Genomic DNA, 22,985 nt, shown 5'->3' on the forward strand with positions numbered 1-22,985 from the left:
AAATTGAAACTAAAACTTTGGGATTACAATACTAGTATGCTATCCATCATGCTACACTACAATACTGTGTATGACACAATAAACTAGGACCTCACTACTACTCTGATCGAGGTTACTGGATTCCTAATGCCGGACAGACCCAACTGATATGATTATGACTTGAGAAAGATGCTCTGCTGATCTTTGGTTTCATACGCAATTAATAATTACAGTGCACTTGCATTGTCTAGGCTGGTGCTGTCACTCAGACTGCACTGCAAAAGTGACTGTCTTAAAAAGTCTCGCAATAAGACTTTTTCTCAATGAGAAAATATAAGATTGTTTGAAGTTAATGTCCGCTTTACAAGTGAAATTTTACTTATTCCACGGGCAAATCTTGAAATGAAATGAGATTTGCCTGTCAAGTGAAACTTTCTTATTCAAATGGCAAATATCGAAATGAGTCAAACTGTCTCAACGCATAGGCAATATATTTTTCGTGAAAAAGTCAAAGAAATAAGATTTTCTGTCTCAATATAAGACTAAAATACTGGTTCTGTTTTTGTTTTTTGGAGTATGCTCGGGTCATTCGGCTTCGTAGTGCGATCCCTCACACACAGATGCCATACTTAGCGCCCCAGGCAACATTTCCACGGATGGTGCCACCAGTAGCACTTCCACTGTAGGTTACACCACACTGCAGCTGTCTGCCTATCTGATGGAGACACGAAGGGACACATAGCAATCAGAAGAGCCAGCAGATGCTTCCACTAGGCTCTGTGTGTGTGTGTGTGTGTGTGTGTGCATCTGTGTGAGCGTCTGTGTGTGCATGTGCATGTACATGCATTTGTCTGCGTGTGTGTGTGTCTCTGCGTGTGTCTCTGCATGTGTGTGCGCATGTGTGCGTACATGCATTTGTGTGTGTGTGCGTCTCTGCGTGTGTGTGTGCAGGTGTGTGTGCACGAGTGTGAGTGCTTCTGTGTGTGTCCGTCTCCGTGTGTCCGTCTCCGTGTGTGTGTGTGTGTGTGTGTGTGTGTCTCTGGAGTACCCGCCTTGAGAGAGCTGCAGTTTATACCAGGCCAGGAGTTTTTACCTTTTCATTTCAATAATTCCTCGACCATCTCATCTTACGTCCGTGCATTACCTCACTTCTGTTCTCTGCGCCTGAATACCTCACCTCAGTCCCACTGTGCGATAGGGATGTTTTTCATTCTCTGTACATCTCCTGGAAGTGGCCTTTTATAATTTATTGATGCGAGGTGGGAGTGGCCCTGAGCACTGGCTGGCCTGCCATTGGGTGACGTGATTAAGCAAAGTGCAGTTCCAGACACCCACAGACAGGTCTCAGGGCCAGGCCCCCGCCCCCTCGCATTATGGCCCACAATGCATCGGTAAGCTGATTGCTGCAGACTAATGCAATAAGACCACATCACCATTAGCAATACTTCCTGTAAGTCACGTGACGCATAAAGCCAAGAAAAGAATACCTCTTGGGGGGTGGAGAAAGAAGGAGAGAGAGAGAGAGAGAGAGAGAGAGAGGGAGAAGGACAGACAAAAGAAATACAAGCTTGTCTTTCCTATAGTACGTCGCTTTGATTATGAATCACACTGAGGGATTTACAGGGAGACAGTCTGTAATCCTAGGGGACAGGGGGAGGGGGCTAAGGAGGTTCAACCAAACCTCTCTCTGTCCATCAGGAGGGTGTGTCTGCAGCCAGAGAGAGGTGGGGGGTAGGGGGTTGTTAGGGTGGGGGATCAATGTTCGAAACCCGTCACTTAGCAGACGGACGGCTTAATTTCAATTCGTTTTCGTTCAGCGTTGCGCTTATGTTCTAAATCCGATTTCGTGTAGTACACGTTTGCTCACATAGTGTTTTTCTCTCGGCGGACTGTGTAGCGCTTTTATACAGGCAATTACAGTGCTAGGGCTGTCAGAATGTTAAATGGCGTTATGTGCCAGAGACATTACGGAGCTGAACACGATAAGCCTGCCTGTCGGACACCTGAATCCGAGCTCCAACCCATAATTCAGATAAACTGCAACGGTTCTGCAGTGTTTGTCAGAGGCGTTTTAGCACAGTGTATTACAGCAGTGTCACAACACTGCAAAATACAAAACAAAAAAAAATCTATCTCAACAAGTATTTCAGTCTTATATTTTGACGTAAATTCTTATTTCTGTGACTTTCTTTGCTAAATGAGACAAAAATGTTGCCAATAGGCTGAGACAGTTTGACTCATTTCAACATTTGGCAAAGGGGGTAAGAAAATGTAACTTGTCAGGCAAACCGTGACTTAAAACAAGCTAATATTTCACACTTGAGAGAGAGAGAGAAAAAAAAAAATTCTTCTTACATGACAAAAAACACTTGAGCGAAAAAGAAATCTGTTTGGATTTTTGGATAATTAGCGCCTTTGCTATGCAAAGCATCCGACTGATGCAGAACCAGAGTCGGGCACGAGGTACGAGAGGAACGAAAGAGAGAGAAAACAGAGGAACAGATGGTTTTCATTTCCCAATTTCGCCAGGAATGAACGGGAACGCCATGCCCAGAATGACACCCGCTTTTTCTAAATTTGTTAGTTTGTGATGTCACCAAGTAAAATATGGGGGGGGGGGGGGCAGGAGGGGGCAGAGTTTTGGGGGGGAAAGCGTACCCCAGGACACAGCATTAGACAAAGGACAGCATGGAAAGGCTGCAGACTGCACGCCCACATTCTGCAAAACACGCTTGTCTTAACAAGTGTCTTTAGTCCTGGGAAAAGTCTTAAGATCTTATTTTATTTCTCTCAAGTAGAAAATGAAATATTAGCTTGTTTTAAGTTTCCGTTTGCTTGACAAGTGACGTGTTCTCGTCCCATCGGCACATCTTGAATTCAGTCAAATTGTCAGTCAAACCCCATTGGCAATATTTTTGTCTTATTTGGCAAAGAAGTCAAAGAAATAAGATTTTAAGACTCAAAATAAGCACTAAAATACTTTACTACTAAAATTATTTTTTGGTTTTTGCAGTGCGGAGGGAGACCCATAAGGGAGAGCCATAACCCATAACCTTGCCTGGGACAGACCCCACAACACTCTGTTTTCTACACTCACATCCACGGTTTTAACCCTGTACAAGACACCTTTCAATTTTTGCACATCATACTTTTGGACAGCCAGCTTCACAGAAACAAACACATATTTAAAAGTAGCTTACAGAAGAGACTGTAGAGTGATCCACGTGAGAACCATACCTACAAACTTTGGGGTGCATAATCCGCTCCTTAAACACGAGACCACATTGCAACAGCATCAAAGAAACTGTTCAGCGAGAGATTCCCTTCACAACCTCTTAGCCTGCAAACACACCTTGCCCCAGTGAAAATGTGTGTGAACAAAATACCTCAGTTGCCCCCAACACCACTCCTACCCTCACATACACTAACACTAACACACACACATCACAACCATAAGAAACAAAAGCACATACACATACATAACCAACATATGCACCCAGACAACCAAACAAACACACACACACACACAGGCATACCCACACATACCGTACACGGACATATACGTACAAACGACACACAGACATACACAAATACACACAAATACACACACGGTACACATACGTATACATACACACCACACACCCACTCACACACACACACACACACACACACACACACACACACACTCATTGGGAAGGTACAGTAGGGTACAGGAGGGTCTTCCTAAATTCACAAACAGGGTTGCGCGAGGGTGCGATCGCACCACCTCGGCCGGCGTTCTGTGAAACGGAGAGGGCGCGCTCTTTCTGGCCTCTCTAACGCAGAGCCAAACACTCTCCCAGCCCCGGCCTCGTCCTCATTCCCCTCTATCCCACCCCGGACAAAGCTGGACATCTCTGAAAGAAATTCCATCTTTCGTTCTTTCTTTTTTTCTCCCCCTCGCTGTTTTGTGCGGTAAGAATAGCGAGTTCCAGTAAGCTGGTGAACACGAGCTCCCCTTTGGAGAATGTAATATAATTCTCCTGCCCGGGAGGGGGGGGGAAGGGACAGGGTGATGGGTCTGCGTTGGCCTTGTGTGGCTTCTGATAAAATGGAGAAGGGGCGCAGAAGAGAAGGGGAGGACTGTGCAGCCGTTACGAGTGAAAGAAAAAAAAAAAACATCACGATGTGTAATGTCTAATGCGCTGATGCTAATTAGGTTTCGGGAGAGCGGCCGGAGCTTATTTCACCGGGAACGACAGCGGGATTCAAAGCAGCATCCTCACACTGCCCTGCCAAGGCCAGTGTAATCCCAGGAAAACCCTTAGCAAACTCAACGGGGAAGAATGAAAACATACCACCCCTTCAACTTCAATCCTAGTTTGGTACAGCACAACAAACACATAGGAAGGATTTTTTAAACCCCTGAGGAAGAAATTTAATATCTGCGAGAAAAGAATTCAGATTTTTTTTCTGTTTGTTTGTTTGTTTGTTTGTTCTTGTTGTCGCTGGAGATAACCGTACAGTAACCTGCCACGTGAACCGAATGACACAAGCCAGGCCCACAACACAGTAACTAACTTTTTCTGTTTCGCAACCATTCTGTTTATTTATATTAAGTGAGTCTGGAGAGTACAGATGCAGTACAGTCCAGAGTGAAAAACAAATAAAAACCAAGAGACACAACCACCCGGAGTACTACAGACACAAAAGAGACCCTCCCAACCGCTGTAAGTCCACCCCGCTGATGTCATCGGACCCGTGTTCCATTAACCCCTTGCTAGCTGAACTGGGGGTGCAACCCATTAAGGAGGTCAGGGGGAGAGACCCCATGAGTGGGGCCTGGGCACGGGGGGAGGGGAGGGGGGGAGGGGGGGTTAGGGGTGAAGGGGGGGGGGGTCCCGCTGGAGGTACTTACAGGAAGCGGTGGAGAACAGCGTGACTCCGGGGATGGAGAGAAAGAGAGAGGAGACGGGGACGCGGTTCCCTCTGCTTCAGTGAGCTGCTGGTCCCGCTACAGCCCTGACGAATGAGCGTCCGGAGAAACCCGCGCCAGACGCCAGCCCTCTTCCAGTCCCCCGCCACCAATCAGAGCCCGGCGTCGTGCGTCATGTGACGGGGTAGCGCCAAGGGCCCGGCGGCGGCACAGGAAGAGGAAGAAGAGAAAAAAAAACACCCAAGAGAGACGACACAGACGAGAAGCCGTATCCCAGGGCGACGCGGGCCCCGTGGCGGCCAATCAGCACCAGGCGGTCCCGCGCCACAGCACCGGGAGCCGGGCGCCCGTTAGCGCAAACGCGGGACGAGGGAGAGAATAAAACGATAATCTCATTTCTGCGCGGACCTCCGTCGGATTACCGGCGGTCGCCACGGTTCGGAAGCAGTCGAGGGCGCTTCGGTCTCTTAACGAGGGGTGAGAATACCTCAAAGGACGTTCGCTGGAAACTCATGGGGCAGAAGGTCTGAGCGAGCAGCGGAAACTATATCCTGTGCTCTTAAAACTCGAGAGTCAAGCAGGGCCGGTCACTGCAAATGGAATATTTTTAATTGATTTTACTGAGAGGGGTGGAGACTCGTTGAGTGCAAATGAGCGTGCAGTGTGTCACCAAAGACTGCAGGGGGGTCGTACTGGAGACAGCATTACAGATCAAAACTTTTCTTCTTTTCGTCAATTTGCTTCGTTTTTTTTCCCGTTTTTTTTGCCAATTTGGCAGCCAATTGTACCCTATCTAAAGCAATTACCCGTGTTAGCTGGGGATACACCGGAAATCCTAGAGGCTGACACGGCTTCACCAAGCACAGTCCCCGTGACCGCGACTCTGAGGCGAACGGGGCGCTACTATATGTGGTGATCCTACGGGCCGTGCCGAGTCCTCCCACCGCCCTCAGAGCGACACGCCAATTACGCCGCTCCACGTGAGCAGGCAAACCTCGGCTTTGGCAGCGGACCGGGAATCGAATCCCGGTCCTCGGTGTGCAACTGCAACGGACTGATTCCTGAATCACGGTCCGTTACCTCAGCTGTGTGCTAAAACTTTTCAACAGAAGTTCATATCATGCGCAAATCCCGACGTGTCTGATCACAGATACTAAACACCTCAAATGTGCCACAGCCGGTGTGTTGCAGCAGTTTCTTACACACCATAACCGTGCAAGATTAAACGCAGGGTCTCCCCCAGTGCTACAGTGTGAAAATCATCGCTAGCATGATACTGAATAATTGCTTCTGTTTACTGATAAAGGTCACAAGGTTGGTTATATTAATAGGCAGCCTTTGCGTGACATTAAGGAGGGCGAGTCTGCAGCACCTAGTTTGCTCCGATGTCGAAGAGCAGGATAAATCTTGCTCAGGTGGTCTTTTACGGGGTTATTGGTTTCACACGCAGAACATTCACTGCCATGTACAGAGAGTACCCCGGGGATCACATTTCACGGGTGCGAGAAGCAGTTCAGACATTATAACACCGAGTTACCTGCACTAAGCTGGGGGGAACTGCTGACGTTAAAAACAGACGTGAGAGGTTCAACAGCGTGTGTGTGTGTGTGTGTGTGTGTGGGGGGGGGGGGTGTCACCAGTTGGCCAGGGTCACTGTATTTCATGTTGCCATGGAGAGCAGATGTCGGGTCAGCCAGTGCAACGCGGTGAAGGGAGCACATGTCGACGGGAGACCGTCGGGACCATCACTGCCGTCAGAGCTAGCGTGTTAGCCGGGTGCACCGCCCGGGAGCGCCCCTTTGAGAACGCATTAGAGGACACGCCCAAAAACACCATGACTAATCCGAAGATCACTGAGAGAGTGTTTGGCAGACTCCGCTGTGAAACACGACGTCCTGCTGGGTGCGGATGAGTCCGTCTAGTTTCCTTCCACTTTCCCCTTCACGAGCCATCCCTCAAGGTTTCTCAGCCGGACCGCAGGGTTCCCGTGCACTCACATAGCCGCCAAAACTGCCCGCTATGCACGTAGCACGTTAGCATTGCAGCTCTGAAGACAAAAGAAAGCTTGTACTCTTTATCTGTTTTTACAGAAAAATTGCACATCTCCTCCACTGATAAACAGAACAGTTAGGAGTTCACAAGAGACTCTTAAGACATTTACTTTGGTGTCTTAACACTGTTTACAAACTCTGCAGGACACACTTGCATATACTGTATCGTAGGCACCCTGGCAGTTCTGCTAACCCGGTTTTTGTTAACTCTAAATCAAACTATTTTAGTTGGGCGGGTTAATCATATTCCTTTGCATCCTGCACATTACTAAGAAATATGATTCACTGGCATCCGTCACTTGATTTTGGTGTTTGTCCTTGGAATGCTGACATCATCCAAACATTGAATGTACAGATAAGAAAAATCAAAGAAAATCATTAAAAAGAGCAAAACAAAACCTAAATTGAGGTTGACCATTTGACCATAAGACCCAAGATCGTAGATCGTAGATCATCTTAAATCAAAGGCGGCCCAGCTCAGTCATGAGACATGAGAGAAACAAGATTACGAACCTTATTGTTATTCAGAGCAACATGCCAACCCACTGGGGTCAGGAACAGGGACAGCACACACAAATATGTCTGGAGCAACAGACATAACAACAACAATACAATGATGAAAAAGCATCTGATTAAATTATTAATTCATTAATTCTTGCAGCATCTGCGAGATGCTCTGATCCATTCCCGATAGATTATCAAAACAAGAAACAGCAAAGGCAATTTTTTTTAATCCACATTGCAGGATCAATATGAATTTAGGTGCAGGGTAACCAGTAAAGGCAATTTGGATGGCATTAAGCTGAAAACAGCAAACATAAGGACACAATAGTTCTGTTCAAAACTAAAAACAAATAAAAAAATAAAAAAAAATCCATGTTCTAAGACACAAAATCGGTATGATACCACACTGAATGTGAAACCATGAGTTATAGGAGCAAACACTAGAACAAGCAATGCTTAAAAATACAGCAACCTCAGATTCATGTTCTGATTAACCCAAAAGTATAATGTTGCTCACCTGAGAGACAGTGACGGAGAGGGGGGTAGATGATTAGACTCTGTTACCTGAATATAACCCCATTAAACGAATGATGAATGGATGAATGACGCCTTCCGTTGGGCTTATGGTATAATCCACACCAGCCTATCCCGTCTTCTGTGGCCTTGGGCTCACATGCTTTTTACGAGTCCCTCACCCCCTCCGACATCCCATCACTCAAGAGGAACAAGACTCATCAGGTCAATCGGCTGATTTATTCCAGGGGGTGTTTAAGGACCAGGGAGCCATGACCCAACAGGCTTCCAGAGCTCAAACCTGGGCTCACATTCTCCCTAAAGAACCGTGAGCGTTCACAGGAAGCAGAAACACATGACTACTTCCTGCCTCCATCTTTTACAGAACCCTCCAGGAGGGCCAATCCATGGCACTCCTGTCTGCTGGTGATAACAAGTTCTTATTTTAGCATCAGTTCCGCGATTGATGAGTCATTCAAGGACAGGGTCACACAACAGAAATAACCTGCAAAATTAAGGAAACTAAATTATTGCCTTGAGAACTAATTGTCGGAAACACTTATCAAGCCAATTGTCTTTAATGGGTTCCGGAGGTTAGGTTTCTCAGACCCAAGTAGTTCCAACAAAATGATAATCCCCAGCGCTTATATTAAAAGAAAATACAATCCTTCAATTACACTTTGTATTTGTAGCCAGCATATTAATCAAAATTATCTCATAACGATCAAACAGAGGACTTCCCAAGTGTAAAATCCAGCTATGGCCAGTTTGAAATGACCCCCTACCAGCTGTTTCAAAACCTAGCTTAAGGTGGTCACACCATGTTGAGTATGGAGCTGGTCCCACCTGCTCTACCAGCTACCAGCTGTTTCAAAACCTAGCTGGAGTTGTTTTTTTTCCAGCGGGGTTTATGTCAACAGTCCTGCGCACATTGCCTTCTTCACACCTGTCCACACGGCATTATGGAGCCTAATTTACGGGCGGGTCCAACCACCACCAGACAGCCAGGACTGACAGCACAGGCCGGCAGGCTGTGTCCTCGGTTGGCTCCATAGGTGCTGCAACATTCAGTGCCGCTGGCACACCGGCCGCCTAAAGGCTGTCCTCCAAACGCACTCGATTGTTGGTTTATCGGTAAATGGAGACAGGCTCCTGGGAGTGAATTTGTACGTAGGAACAGCCCTCTCATTGTCCCTCGGCTCCGCACAAGAAGCCATTCACATCCCCCCCCCCCACCACCACCCCACCCGAACGCCAGGCCAGGCCAAGCCTCGCTCCCACTCGATACTATTGATCAGTGTTAACATGCTCTGTTACACCAAACTGTGCTTAACCTGCCCACACAGCCTCAGAGCCAGACGGCTCGCGCAGAGGGGGCAGGGGAGAGGCACGCCGCACACGCTAAATATGCCCGCGGCCCAGACCGTGGGCCAGACCGCACCGCGACCTTGCTACGGATTTCGGATACGCGTCCCGAAGCGCTTCCGCGGGAGACGGAGAGGCGCTGCTGCCACGGCGACCCAAATCCAGCTGCTGTCACACTCCTGTTCCACCTAGTGTCACACTCCTGATCCACCTAGAGTCACACTCCTGATCCACCTAGTGTCACACTCCTGATCCACCTAGTGTCACACTCCTGATCCACCTAGTGTCACACTCCTGTTCCACCTAGTGTCACACTCCTGATCCACCTAGAGTCACACTCCTGATCCACCTAGAGTCACACTCCTGTTCCACCTAGAGTCACACTCCTGATCCACCTAGTGTCACACTCCTGATCCACCTAGTGTCACACTCCTGATCCACCTAGTGTCACACGCCTGATCCACCTAGAGTCACACTCCTGATCCACCTAGTGTCACACTCCTGTTCCACCTAGAGTCACACTCCTGATCCACCTAGAGTCACACTCCTGATCCACCTAGAGTCACACTCCTGATCCACCTAGTGTCACACTCCTGTTCCACCTAGAGTCACACTCCTGATCCACCTAGAGTCACACTCCTGATCCACCTAGTGTCACACTCCTGATCCACCTAGAGTCACACTCCTGATCCACCTAGTGTCACACTCCTGATCCACCTAGTGTCACACTCCTGTTCCACCTAGAGTCACACTCCTGATCCACCTAGAGTCACACTCCTGATCCACCTAGTGTCACACTCCTGATCCACCTAGAGTCACACTCCTGATCCACCTAGAGTCACACTCCTGATCCACCTAGAGTCACACTGCTGATCCACCCACCATTACACTCCAGATCAACCCACCATCACAGTCCTGATCCACCTGTTGTCATGCTCCTGATCCACCTAGCATTACACTCCTGATCCACCTAGCATTACACTCCTGATCCATCTAGCATTACACTCCTGATCCATCTAGCATTACACTCCTGATCCACCTAGAGTCACACTCCTGATCCATCTAGCATTACACTCCAGATCCATCTAGCATTACACTCCTGATCCATCTAGCATTACACTCCTGATCCATCTAGCATTACACTCCAGATCCATCTAGCATTACACTCCTGATCCATCTAGCATTACACTCCAGATCAACCTAGCGTCACACTTCTGTTCCACCCACCATCACACTCCTAATCAACCCACCATCACACAGCTGATCGGTGATCAGCAATTGCAGTTAGTCATAAAGAAGTGCGTGATTTTGTGACTAGGAAATGATCAGTCCACAGCATGAAAGAGTTTGGGAACAGCTGGTGTAGATCGCACACTCCACCCTGCACTGGTTTTGTGTCCTGCGTAGCACTGCTGCACAGCACATTTGTAAAAAGAACCAAGAGGTTGCAGGTTTGTTTCCCTGTGGCAAAAACAATGCAGGTACTGAGGTACTCACAATGCAACCTGGAGCAAAGACTCAACAAGATACTACTACTGAAAAAAAGAAAAATTGTAAAGCTACAAAATGCATGTCATTGTGCACAGGTGTTTCTACACCACAAGCAAATGAGTAATGACCATTTTACCTTTTATTTTCTCCCTTTATATTCATTGAATAAGTGCACTGTTAAGTTGGTAATTGTAGCGGTGTCTGGTAAGCACATAAATAATAAAGACTAGACGGTGGCATCCTCTCGAAAATACGAGGCGTTTGGACGGGGCTCTTTTACGACCTCCAGTGCAGTGATGGGGCAAGGGAGAGGGCACACTGGACTGGGTGCTGAAGGTCTCCGTAGCTCTCCGCACGCGAAACAAAGTCACAAAGGCCTCTGGGAAGGGGTCCCGTGGGGTCTCCCCTCTCTCCCCCAACTTCTCTTCACAGCTCCAGTGAGTCAGCAAGGCAGGCCCAACCTAAGCCTATTTCACGCCTCATTGTGTTTGTGTCAGAAACGTGGTTATGAGATTTCGCCCGTTAAAAACACACGCGCCCGCAGAGACGGGCTTCCTGTCTCTCTGACAGCTCACTCTGTCAGCTGCTGTGATTCGCTGTGACAGATACAGCGACTCCTGCCTCCACATGTGGGCCCCGCCTGTTCGTATACCGAGGCACGCGCTGGGAGAACGATTTCACGCCACATCCGACGGTCCGGGCGCTTAAGCGCTCCCGCTGTGCCGGGAGGGGCGAGCTAGCTGCGTCACAACAGTCCCCTGTGTGCCAGCCAGAGCCACAACGTCCATCTCTGCACCCGATTGGCGGAGAATTCGGTGAGGGATGTACAGAGAGAGAGAGCCTGCAGTCCCACTGCAGTCTGAAGCGGCACAGCGTTGCGAAATAGAGACAGGAGAGGAGGGAGCGAGAGAGACGCGTCGGGCGTAACACTTGGTAATGCGGCCACCGGAGCACTCAGGCCCCACCTGATGGCACGTATGTCACCCAGACAAAATGGCAACCACCGACCTTGGGACCAACAAGGTCGGTGGTTCGATCCCCCCCCCGTGTAGCCACAATAAGATTTGCACAGCCGTTGGGCCCTTGAGCAAGGCCCTTAACCCTGCATTGCTCCAGGGGAGGATTGTCTCTTGCCAAACGCCAGTAATGCAATGTAATGCAATGTAATATATACCTGCCCAGTGCCACTAACGAGGGGGGCAAGACTGTGTGAGTCCTTGAGCAAGATGATAAACTGGGATCCCTCTTGCAGGATTAACCCAATTCCTGAATCACCGTGCGGAAGTCCAGCCCAAAATGGTCTAACAAATAACAGGCACTATACAGAGCTGAAGCTGATATTACTGCATGTAACACTGAGGAAAGAGGAACTCCAGTAAATTTGTTCCAGGGTAAATACCCTAATATCCTTATGGCAGAACTAACTACTGTCAATGCGGCGTGAAACAGTACGCATAAATTATTCATGTATAGAACATTCTGTAAAATCATTGACCATATGCTGCCAAATCCACCACGTTTGAAAGACTGGCTTGTAAATGATCCGAAATATCCACCGCCTGCAAGCATGATGAAATGCCCCCTCGTGCTTCCAGATTAGGAGAAGAAGAGAGGCAGAGGAGGCATGTGAGAGCAGCAGTCATACCCAGGAGCGAAGAGTGTTACCTTTATCTGTGCCCCCAAAATAACCGAAATACGCAGATGCACTGGGAGGCACGTCCCACTACTTAAGGACCCGCTCACTGAACAAGCCTGTGATACAGCAGTAAACACGAAATGCACGCGTACACACACACACACTCACACACACACACACCAATGCATACACACACGCACACAAATTCATGCACACGCGCAAAGACACACGCACACACATCCCCGCACACACAAGGAAACAGACACATGCAGAAACACACAAAGAGACAAAGGAACACAAACACACACAGACACCCACACACACTCTCACACACTCTCACACACACAGAGATAAACACTGTCCTTTATTAATCTGCAGTGGAGGTGTAGGCAGTGCAGGGAGAACAGAATCATGACTGTGCAAAATGTGTCTATGCAGGAAGCAGGAGGGGGGGAATTCAGAAAAGGCAAAGTCAGAGAAAGTCTGGGGCCTTCTTGATCTGACTGCGTTCACTCTGCCTCAGTACTTCAGCCTGAAAGGCAGCCATTCATTCCCTCTGACACAGTATGACTCATGCCATACCTTGTCATCTGCTCTGTTTGCCAAATCATTGAACTGCACTGAGACAATTGAAAGTAAGAGACTATTACTGTATGCTTATAATTATATATTATACTATTCATTTATGCTTATATAGTGTATACCTCTCAATTAATTGGTAAGTTTACACCTTTTTTTAACCTTTTTGCATAGCTTTTGTTTTGTTTTTATTTTCAGTTCTGTCTGAAACTGGTACTGTGAAATTAAACAATTACTGTGACTCATTTAGCAATTGTTTTTTGGAATTTCTACAGCAATATTGGTTGTTTTTCTAATTAAATTTCTTGGGTCTGCCCAAGATATGAAATTTCCATGACATCATATCTGAGGCTCTTGAAAGAATCCCAGAAAAAGACAAGAGGCTCTCTTACTCCTTCTTTCTCTCTTTCTCTCTCTCTCTCTCAGTCTCTGTCATTCTCTCCCTCCCCATCAGTCTTCATTTTTCCATTATCCACAATGGAAATGGCAACAAGTCTGCTGCTATGGGAACCCCAACAAAACAAGTCTTTAATTGATCCTACGCTACCGGAGAAATGACATCAGCCACCTCTCGCTAACAGGAAGAGCTCCGTCTCCCCACGCGCCTCTATTGCCAGGCCTCGTCCGGTCAGCAACTGCCCTTCTGCGGGCCGGGAACGAGGGGCAGATGTCCTCCACGGGGGCAGAATCTGCCGCCCCTGTTCCGCCACCCTTCGCACACGCTCGCTCCCACTCCTCTTCGCTCCTGTCGAGGGATTTGTCTGGAGAATATCCACCCGAACGGCTGATTCGCCGGTGGAAGCACAGTGGGGTCGCATATCCCTCGGGGTTTGCTCGGCGTCTTACGAGTCGTGACCCGAGCGGTCAGACGGGAGGCCCTCGTTCTGTAACGCCGACGCTTTTTTCTGTCCCAGACACCAGGTGAAAACGAGTGGCCAGGCGCGACGGATCCAGAGTTGTGTTTCTATTAAAGCGAGGAACCCGCCCCGATGACAACGTGGCACCCGAAAGATTTGGTGGCGCTGCGTACTGAAGTGGCACTTCCTGATTAAAGGTCTCTCTGCCAACCATCTGCTCTCCCTGAGCAGGGCAATCGATGAGCAGCCTTCTCAAGGCACACTGACTACAGGGCATGACCGTGGAGGCGTGACATATCTCAGGGATGTGGCACGCAGATATTGCATGTTTATGCTTGATTTTACATGCAATTATAGCTTTGGCGGTTGCTTGCTTGCACAATCAATCTTATAATTGTCACAGACTGACTACACGTCCTGAAATGAAACCTTCAAAAGGTATTCTGTCAAAAAAGATGCTAACGTTACATTTCCAACAGGTATCTGTAGCACTGTAGTAAAAAAAAAAAGGATTTCCATCCGACCCATGAGCCACACCCATAAATATGAACATAGTAGGCTATGGGCTGCTATGACAACTTCACCTTATGACGATTTATGATACATTAACACTGTATTTTTAGATGAATATGTTAATTGGACAGGTGACACGGATCATTTATAATTTCATGTATGTGACCATACCAATACCAAAAATTAAATTTCTCAAAACAGCATGGGGCATTCGTAGTTTAGTCAAAAACTCCTGCAAGGAACGTAGCACTTAAAGGGGATATCATTTTCCACACAGCATGGAATTATATCCTGCATTAAAGAGTCAAGTCTCCATTATAGCCAAACACAAACGCAATCAGCAGAGTCATCGTTCCAGCTTTGTGCACAAAATCCTAGACTCTACTAGGCTGGATAACATTAATATTTTATAGCTCCCTTTTTACATACACCCCTATATACATAGTACGCTCCTAAATTGACCCGCATCAGACGACCACTGATCTGCACTCATGTCAAATAACTTCTGTATTTCCTCTACGCAATGTTTTTTTGTAAACCTAAATTTTCTATTTAAAGCGCTGAATTTGCCAAAGCATATTAACCATACACTCTTGAGAAAAACAAGAGCACCAGCCGATTAGACAATCTATTTCTGATCTAAAGTTCACACGAAGGTTGAACTTGTCATGCGGTGGAAAAGGTGCGGGCTATATCGCGTATGCATTCGGTGGTAACGTCACACACTCACACACACCATCAACACATAAGGAAATGTGAGCCTTAAATACCGTTGTCAGAAAACAGGTGTTTGGTTATGGCAGCGGAGCAAGGGAGCGTTTGTTAAGCAGTAAACAGTCCGCCCTGCCCGACAGAGTAGAATGTGACTGCCTTCTCTTCTCTATTTTAAGTCGCCTTGCGACTACGAAGGCAGAATCCCGTTACACTGTTAAAATGTCCTAATATCGAGCAGAGGAAAAAAACGCCAAAATCCAGCGTTATAGCTAACCAAACGCCCCAAGTGCACAAGCTATGTCAAGAGCCAGAGAAGGTTGCGTGCCAAGCCTTTGGGTCCAGGCGGTACGGATACAATTCTACACCTGCGTTGCAGGCACAGAATTTCCGCGCTGTAAACAACCCAGTTGTTGCCAACATACGACATTCTCTATAGATGTCAAGAGAAAAATGAAAGAGATCGTGCACTTCTCGGTGTTTCTGCAGATAGCCGACGAAAAGGATGTCAGATAATGTAGGAAATATGTACAGGCTACTGCCCGATAAATACACGACTGAATCGGCTGAATATAAATCTGGAATGACTGAAGCGGTATTTATCGAATTCAATGTTTGTAAACTTGATTCAGTGTTGGTTCAAGATGCGCTCCGCTCTATTTTACAAGCCAAATAGCTGCACAACTGCCAAATCTCTTTTAACCTACAGCTTCAGCTACAAATATAGAACTTAGTTCATGAAGTAGTTAGCCGGTGTGTTTGAGCGAAGCACCTTGAAGATTTGGTAACCAGGGTAACGCCTTACTATCCTCCCTCGCACGTTCCAGCGGGACAAGGACAGGCTCAGGAGTGGTAACTATAGCTAGACTACTATTTTTTATTATCAAGCTCTACGTTAACTTCCACGGGACGGCAGGAACAATATTTTTCCCATTTAAAAAATACAAGACGCCCAGCACCAAGTTACTGCAAAATTGATCGTATTTCCATTTGACCCACCTGGCGAATGCGATCTTCATTTCCAGAAGGGGAAGGGGACCCCCCTCCAGGCGATGAGGAGGTGGGGGAAGCCATGTTCCAGTCAGTGCCGTTTCTGATGTCACTTTCTTCGGGTTTCTTTAACATTCAGTCCCGTTGCGATGTAGTGGCCGTAGCTGGCCGCTGCAACGACAACCTGCCAGGCCGTGCAGTTTTCGTCCAAGGCCTTACAAACCCGGAGATGTCCCCATGTGAAATGTGCAGAGGAAAAGCCTGCTGCAAGTGGCCAGTAAGAATGACCTTTTCGAAAGTATGCCTATGTATGCGCGTGTGAGAGAGCGAGAGACAGAGCGCGCCCGAGTACAGAGCGCTAGCCTCCGCCGCCTCTATTTGGCAGAGAGAGAGTACGCTCGTGTTTTCCTGCTGCAGCACTTCAGCGACCACTGAGTGTTCCGTGGAGAAACAGTCGTGCGGCGCTGAGACTGGCAGCGTGGTTGATGAGATCACAGAAATCTTGTGTGATCACATTGCACACACACGCACGGGGGTGGGTGGAAGCAGTCTCCATTCCAGACCCCGGTTAACAAGTCCGCCGTTGCCGAGGTGTCATTTTCACTTCTCTACTTATGGCGAATCCAAATATCGATGCTTAAAATACTCAAAGCCTTAATCAGCATTCGCAAGCACAGTGGCAACTATTGGGAGGTCCCCTCGTGAGTGCATGTAAATAGGCTGCAATTATGTTTCATTATGACCCACTGTGATCGGGCAGCTTTCTTAATTTTAATTAAGCCGCGATTGAGAAATTGGAAAAGTTGAATAATTCTCACTCCCGGAATCTCAGCAGACTCAAATCAATTGTTGTTTGGTGCATTGAGCAAGTGGGATCAGCAGTATTTGTCCACTGCAGAGTAGCCTATTATCTGCGCCAGAGAGATTTTGCCTGCGCTGTGCCAAAAGAGACGCTCTTCCACTTGGCTTCTTCGGGGAGGGGGGGGGGGGGTCACGTCTGGTGACTGGTGATTGGTCATCTTTAGGACAGGGCAGCAACGGTCCATCTGTCCGCCTCAGGTTCCCCTTAGGGGAGGGGCTGCTGCACTCACTAGAACCCCTATTCGTGAGCGATTTGTTTTCCTGACCCTGACAGTTTTAATCTGATATCTGGAGCTCTGAAACTGCCAACACCTGGACAAACTTTTAATCACTCGGGCGCTTCTGCCCTGTCGCCAAAGAACAGGGGTATACAAATAGTTTAATTTCCATGACGACTACCTTCCCATTTCTCACGCTGAAAGTTGGACCTGTTTTTTTATTTTTTTAACTCGCATAAGTAGACAAACAATTTTAACGCCCATTATAGCAGCTAAAATCTAATGTATGGTTCAATATGAAACAGATAATATTGTTCCTGACATGTTATTCGTTTACATTGCACATGATCGTTGGAGTCTCTGTTATGCAATTGTAGAGCTGTTTCGCGAGTTCACAGCAATTATAAATCAAGGGATTTTTTTCCCTCCTCTTTTCCGTGCTTCAGCCAACTTGCCGAAGCGATAGCCAAAAGACCGACCCGAGTACCCGCCCGCAGATGCAGTTGCTTCAACTTCAGCTCCCACCCATTGGCCTTCCAGCTTGCCTCTCGTCACGAATAGAGCCGTCCTTGCTTGGCTGCAATTACACACGGTCATTGACATTTACAGGATGTACTGTTATTTTTCTGTTTATTATACATGCATTACGCAATCAGCCGTTTTCCAATTAAGCCGTGCCAGCCTGCAGCGGATGGGCTCCCCCCTCTGAGCCAGGCTCGGGGCTCAAGGTTTCTTCCCGTTAGCATCCAGGGAGTGGTTCCCTGCCACTGTCACCCTAGTGGTGCCCCAGCCTGGATATCTGTAAAGCTGCTTTTTGACAATGCCGTTTGTTTAAAAAAAAAAAAAAAAAAAAGCAAATAAACTTGAAATCGAGAAATAATGAATACAAAATGCACTGGAAAGATTTTCCAAGAGGTACGGAAAAACAGTAGGTCGAATTACCGGTAAAATAATCCATGTTTATATTATAAGTTTTTTGATGTGCAGATTCTAACCAGACTATATCTAGTTGAGTAGAAAGTCAGTATACACTCAGCTCCAGCATTATTGGCACCCGTGATAATGGGGAAGCTATGTACTTTCATTTTAATACATTTACTCTTATGCTTCAATGTTTTTTATTAAGTAATCTCATCAAAACCACAACCCATGAGGAAGATAGTAAAGGAGGCCATGCATTGCCCAAGTATCACAGTTTAAGACAGGGGTCTCCAATCTTATCCAGAAAGGGCTGGTGTGTCTGCAGGTTGTTGTTTTAGCACAGGACTAAGACAGCTGATTCTACTCATCAAGGTCTTGATTAAAGACCACAATTAGTTCATTAGTATAATCAGGTGTGTTACTGCTGGGTTAAAACAAAAACCTGCACCCACGCCGGCCCTTTTAGGATAAGATTGGACACCACTGGTTTAAGAGATGGCACAGATGGTTAAATTTTCCTGTACTACTTCCATACCAACAAACTCTTTGGAAGGGTGGCATGAAGAAAGCCTTTCGTGGGCACAATAACCAAAACCAAGTGTCTGAAGTATGCCAAACATCATTAAAATTATGACTGGAAAGGCTGCTATGGTCAGATGAGACCAAAATTAAACCTTTTGGTCACGCACACAATCGGCATGTATAGCAGCAAAAGTGGAATGCATACAAGGAGAAGCACCTCATACCTACTGTCGAATATGGAGGTGGGTAATTGATGCTTTTGGGATTTTTTGCTGCCAGTGGTCCAGGGGCACTATTTAAAGTCAGATCAATGGCATAATGAATTCAACAAAGTACCAGGATATTTTGACTGAAAATCTGGTTGTCTCTGCTGGGAAGTTGATACTTAGGTGTAGGTGTTTTTTTGGCAGGAGTGCAAACAAACATCAAAATCAGAACAGAACTGGCCCAGTGAAAACAACGTCCATGTTCTGCAATAGCTATTTCAGTCTGCAGACTTAAATCCTGTACAAAATCTGTGGCCTGAACCGAAGAAGCGCTAACCCTAGCATAGCAATGATTTCTGCATGGTGGAATGGTAACAAAACAAATTCCCTCCAAATGTGTTCTCTAACTTTATCAGGAATTATAGGAAAAAAATCTTGTTTTTTTGGGGAAATAGTTTTTTATTAAAAGAATGTAACACTTTGGTTCACTCCATTAAAGCACACTACACATGCTGCAAATTCTTATGTCAATAACAGTATTATCTTTAGTTTACAGTATTTCTTGTGCATATTTATCAAGGATGCCAATTACTGTATGGACCTGACTGTAGCTTTGGGAACATCACTAAAGAATGGTATTTAAATATGTCTCAGAACCAGCTGACACATTCAGCTGCACAGGCTGGTAAGAATATGTCTCTCTAGTAATGGAGATGGGTGGACATACAGGTATCAACAGAAATATAGTTTGTGCCATATGGTTCTTCCGTGTAAAAAATAATTTGTTTTGCCTACCGGACTGGGCTGGGGTCTTTTGTAAATGAGCATATATTTTTATCATCATGTATTTTCCATTTGCTTGTCTGTCCATTAATTCTTGCTCAGTGCTTTAAGTGCGGGCATTTTAATCAAAGATATAAACGTACATTCCTCTGGCTTCAAATCCAGTGCGGTCGACATCACACCGACTGCGCTTTATATGAGCACTAGCTCATCATATCATGTTGCTTGTGTTGTGCTTTCCCCCTGGCGTAGTCCTTGCACTGTAGGAATAAGATGGCAACAGTGATTCTGGGGAATAAACAGGAGGCTGTGCACCCATGGTTATGGATTGTAACCAGAGCAATTCTATTACATGGTTCCTGACCTTCTCTGGCTGCACGGGGTAATTTTATTACTGCCCGATACTTATGGTGTTCCTAACACGATCTGACGGAATATGCTCTGGCTACACCCCATGGACAACCTCCACCAGCTTGCCCTCTGTGGGTACATGCAATGCCCAGACGTCCAATTCCAGGCAGTGTTGTGGAAGCGGGTTACAATTCCCCTTTTAATGTACCTTTCTGTGGGCATTTTCCACGTTTTAATCAAATTGAGTCAGGTCAGAATTTTGCCTCAGGGTAAGGTTCCAGCATAGGCAGGGGACTTCTGTACTTTATTCAGGATCTAGTACAGACGGGCGCTTCAGTAGTTCAGTGAGGGTCCAGGACATGTAGGGACGTCAGTAGTCTTGTATGTTTCTAGAACAGGAGGTAGGGATTGAAGACCAGTAATTTAGTAAAAAGATTTTTTTTTTTTATTCAGCAAAGCACTTAAACAAGAAGTAGCATGGTTAGCATTTCAAGGTCCACTGTACGATTTCAACGAAAGTTAATTTTGTATAATTCCATTTTTTCCCCCCATAAAATATCTCCCTAGTCATTGACCATTAATTGTTACGGTTTTAGTTTTGCCTTCCTTCATTCAAATTTCTTCTCTGCTTTCGGTTCACATTTGACGGCCCGTTTCCCACACCCTCGGCCCGGCGTTGTGCGTTTCCTCTCGGCGCGGCCTCTCTCCGTGCGGGAGCTGTTCGGCTGTGATTCGATTTGCAGCCCATCTGCAGCAGGACACCGATACTGTAATGGCCTCACGGGGATCGTGAGCGGGCTGCTGATGTTTCCACAATTAGGGGAGTGATGGACGCCCGGAGTAGTCCTGACACCGAAGAGACGGAGGAAGGTGTTGCCTGGCGGTGCCTGGTTCGGCATCTCGGAAACGGACCGTGGAAAAAAACACCGGTCCTGGTGACAGCTCAATGCGGTATGAATGTCCACTGTATATTCTAACAGAGTACAGACCACACATGAGTCTAATAGGGACTGAATGTACTCTGTAAGTGTTGATTTAACACTGAATATTTTACTGTGAGGAGAGCCCTTCTGCAGGTGCTGTTTCCTCCGAACCACGGCTGCCGTGCATCTTACTGTACTCGCCACCCACAGAACACTTGGCACTGAACGGAGATTCCCTCGACTCCTCTCTCCTGGTCTGCAGATCTGCAGCATTCAGACTTCACTTCCTTTGGTTTCCTAATGCCCTAAATCAGTATAGATTGATAGTTGCATTTATATAGCACTTTTCTCACACTCAAAGCGCTTTACAGTGATGAAAGAACTCGCCTCAACCACCACCGATGTGTACTGCCAACCTGGGTGATGCAACGGCAGCCATTTTGTGCCAGAATGCTCACCACACATCAGCTAAGATGGGAGAGGGAGATAGAAATTTTTATGCCAATTAAATCTGGGGATGATTAGGTGGCAGGTTGAAAGAGCCAGGTTGGGAATTTAGCCAGGACACCAGGGAACACCCCCTACTCTTTGCAAGAGACCTCGTTTTACCGTCTCATTCGAAAAACGGTGTCTTCTCAAGCGGAGTCCCCATCACTGCACTCGGTCATTGGGGTTTATTTGACCAGAGGGAAGATCACCCCCGACTGGCCCACCAACACCACCTCCAGGAGCACCTTAGTTTTCTAATCAAGCACTAACCAAGCCCACGCCTGCTTGTTGGCATGGCTGCTGGCTTTGTGTTTTAGTCTTGACCCACAGAAATTGGGAATGGTAATTTATACAATTATAGTTTCACAATTCCGGCATTTGGCAGACATTTTAGTCAAAGCAGCTAACAAAAGGTGCATAAAAGGTGGTAAGCAAGCAAGCACTAGAAGATTCTCACAAAAGAGGAAAACAGATTTACATGATGACTGTATACTATGTGTCTTCAGTCACTGAGCATACTCCTTTAGTGAGACATCAATGGTGACCAGCATTGTTGGCCTTATTAACTGAGAATGCACTGTCTGGGCTATAGGTCATCAGCAGGTCTTGTGCCACGTACCTTGACTGCACTGTTTCCATTGTAACTTTGCCCATCATTTGCTCTAGTGCTTGCTTGCTTACCACATTAAATACACTTTTAGCTAGCTGCTTTTCGTGAAATGTTTGCCAAATGCCTAAATTGTAAAAACTATAACTTGCCTTTCCCAGTTTCTATGGGTCAAGGCTAAAGCGCTGAGCCTGGATCGAAACACTGACCCACTATAGGCTTAATATACCCTCCCTAATCCGAGCGGTTTGCGCTAAGTACTCAGTGGAGAGGCAGCGGGGCCTATTTTTAAAATCTTCGGTGTGACTCAGCTCACCTGTCATTTGACATCACGTTGAGGTACCCTGAGAGTCCGCCCCTCGAAGAGGGCTCTACTAGCCTGGGAGGGAGAAGGAGGCCTGAATGTTCTGTGCATATTGCAGCAGACACACACACACACACACACGCCAGGACACACACAGACACAAAGTGACAGAAATGGGTCTCCCCGGCTCAGGATTTTGGGGGAAGGAGTGAGTGCGGCTTTATCTTGAATTGTAAAGCCAGTCCACCTGATGCCCATGCCTACCTGTGACCTTCACAGTGAGCCTATTCAATCAAGACAAAAGGCAAGGCAACACTGTAATCTGGACATAGCTATATAGCAGAAAATCCATGCATCCATTATCTGAACCCGCTTATCCTGAACAGGGTCGTGGGGGGGCTGGAGCCTATCCCAGCATACATTGGGCGAAAGGCAGGAATACACCCTGGACAGGTCACCAGTCCATCGCAGGGCACACACACCATTCACTCACACACTCATACCCACGGGCAATTTAGACTCTCCAATCAGCCTAAACCTGCATGTCTTTGGACTGTGGGAGGAAACTGGAGTACCCGGAGGGAACCCACGCAGACACGGGGAGAACATGCAAACTCCGCACAGAGAGGCCCCGGCTGACGGGGATTCAAACCCAGGACCTCCTTGCTGTGAGGCGGCAGTGCTACCCACTGCACC

General features: G+C 47.0%; 1 protein-coding gene across 14 annotated transcripts in view; it reads right to left on the bottom strand.

Annotated features, from left to right (window-relative positions):
- ank2b (ankyrin 2b, neuronal) overlaps positions 1-16,439 on the bottom strand; it is a 223,267-nt gene extending 206,828 nt beyond the window's left edge. For 9 of the 14 annotated variants that reach the window (XM_061251032.1, XM_061251035.1, XM_061251033.1 and 6 more), the window contains exon 1: positions 16,114-16,438. In XM_061251032.1, coding sequence (XP_061107016.1) covers positions 16,114-16,239 — 126 coding nt within the window. In that variant the 5' untranslated portion in view covers positions 16,240-16,438. Of the gene's footprint in view, positions 1-4,876; positions 5,034-16,113 lie in introns of those variants that run through there. The other 5 variants (XM_061251037.1, XM_061251036.1, XM_061251024.1 and 2 more) reach the window with 3 other exon arrangements.
- Positions 16,440-22,985: the final 6,546 nt, after the last annotated feature.

The sequence above is a fragment of the Conger conger genome, chromosome 8 (genome assembly GCF_963514075.1).
Source record: "Conger conger chromosome 8, fConCon1.1, whole genome shotgun sequence".
NCBI classification, from domain to species: Eukaryota; Metazoa; Chordata; class Actinopteri; order Anguilliformes; family Congridae; genus Conger; species Conger conger.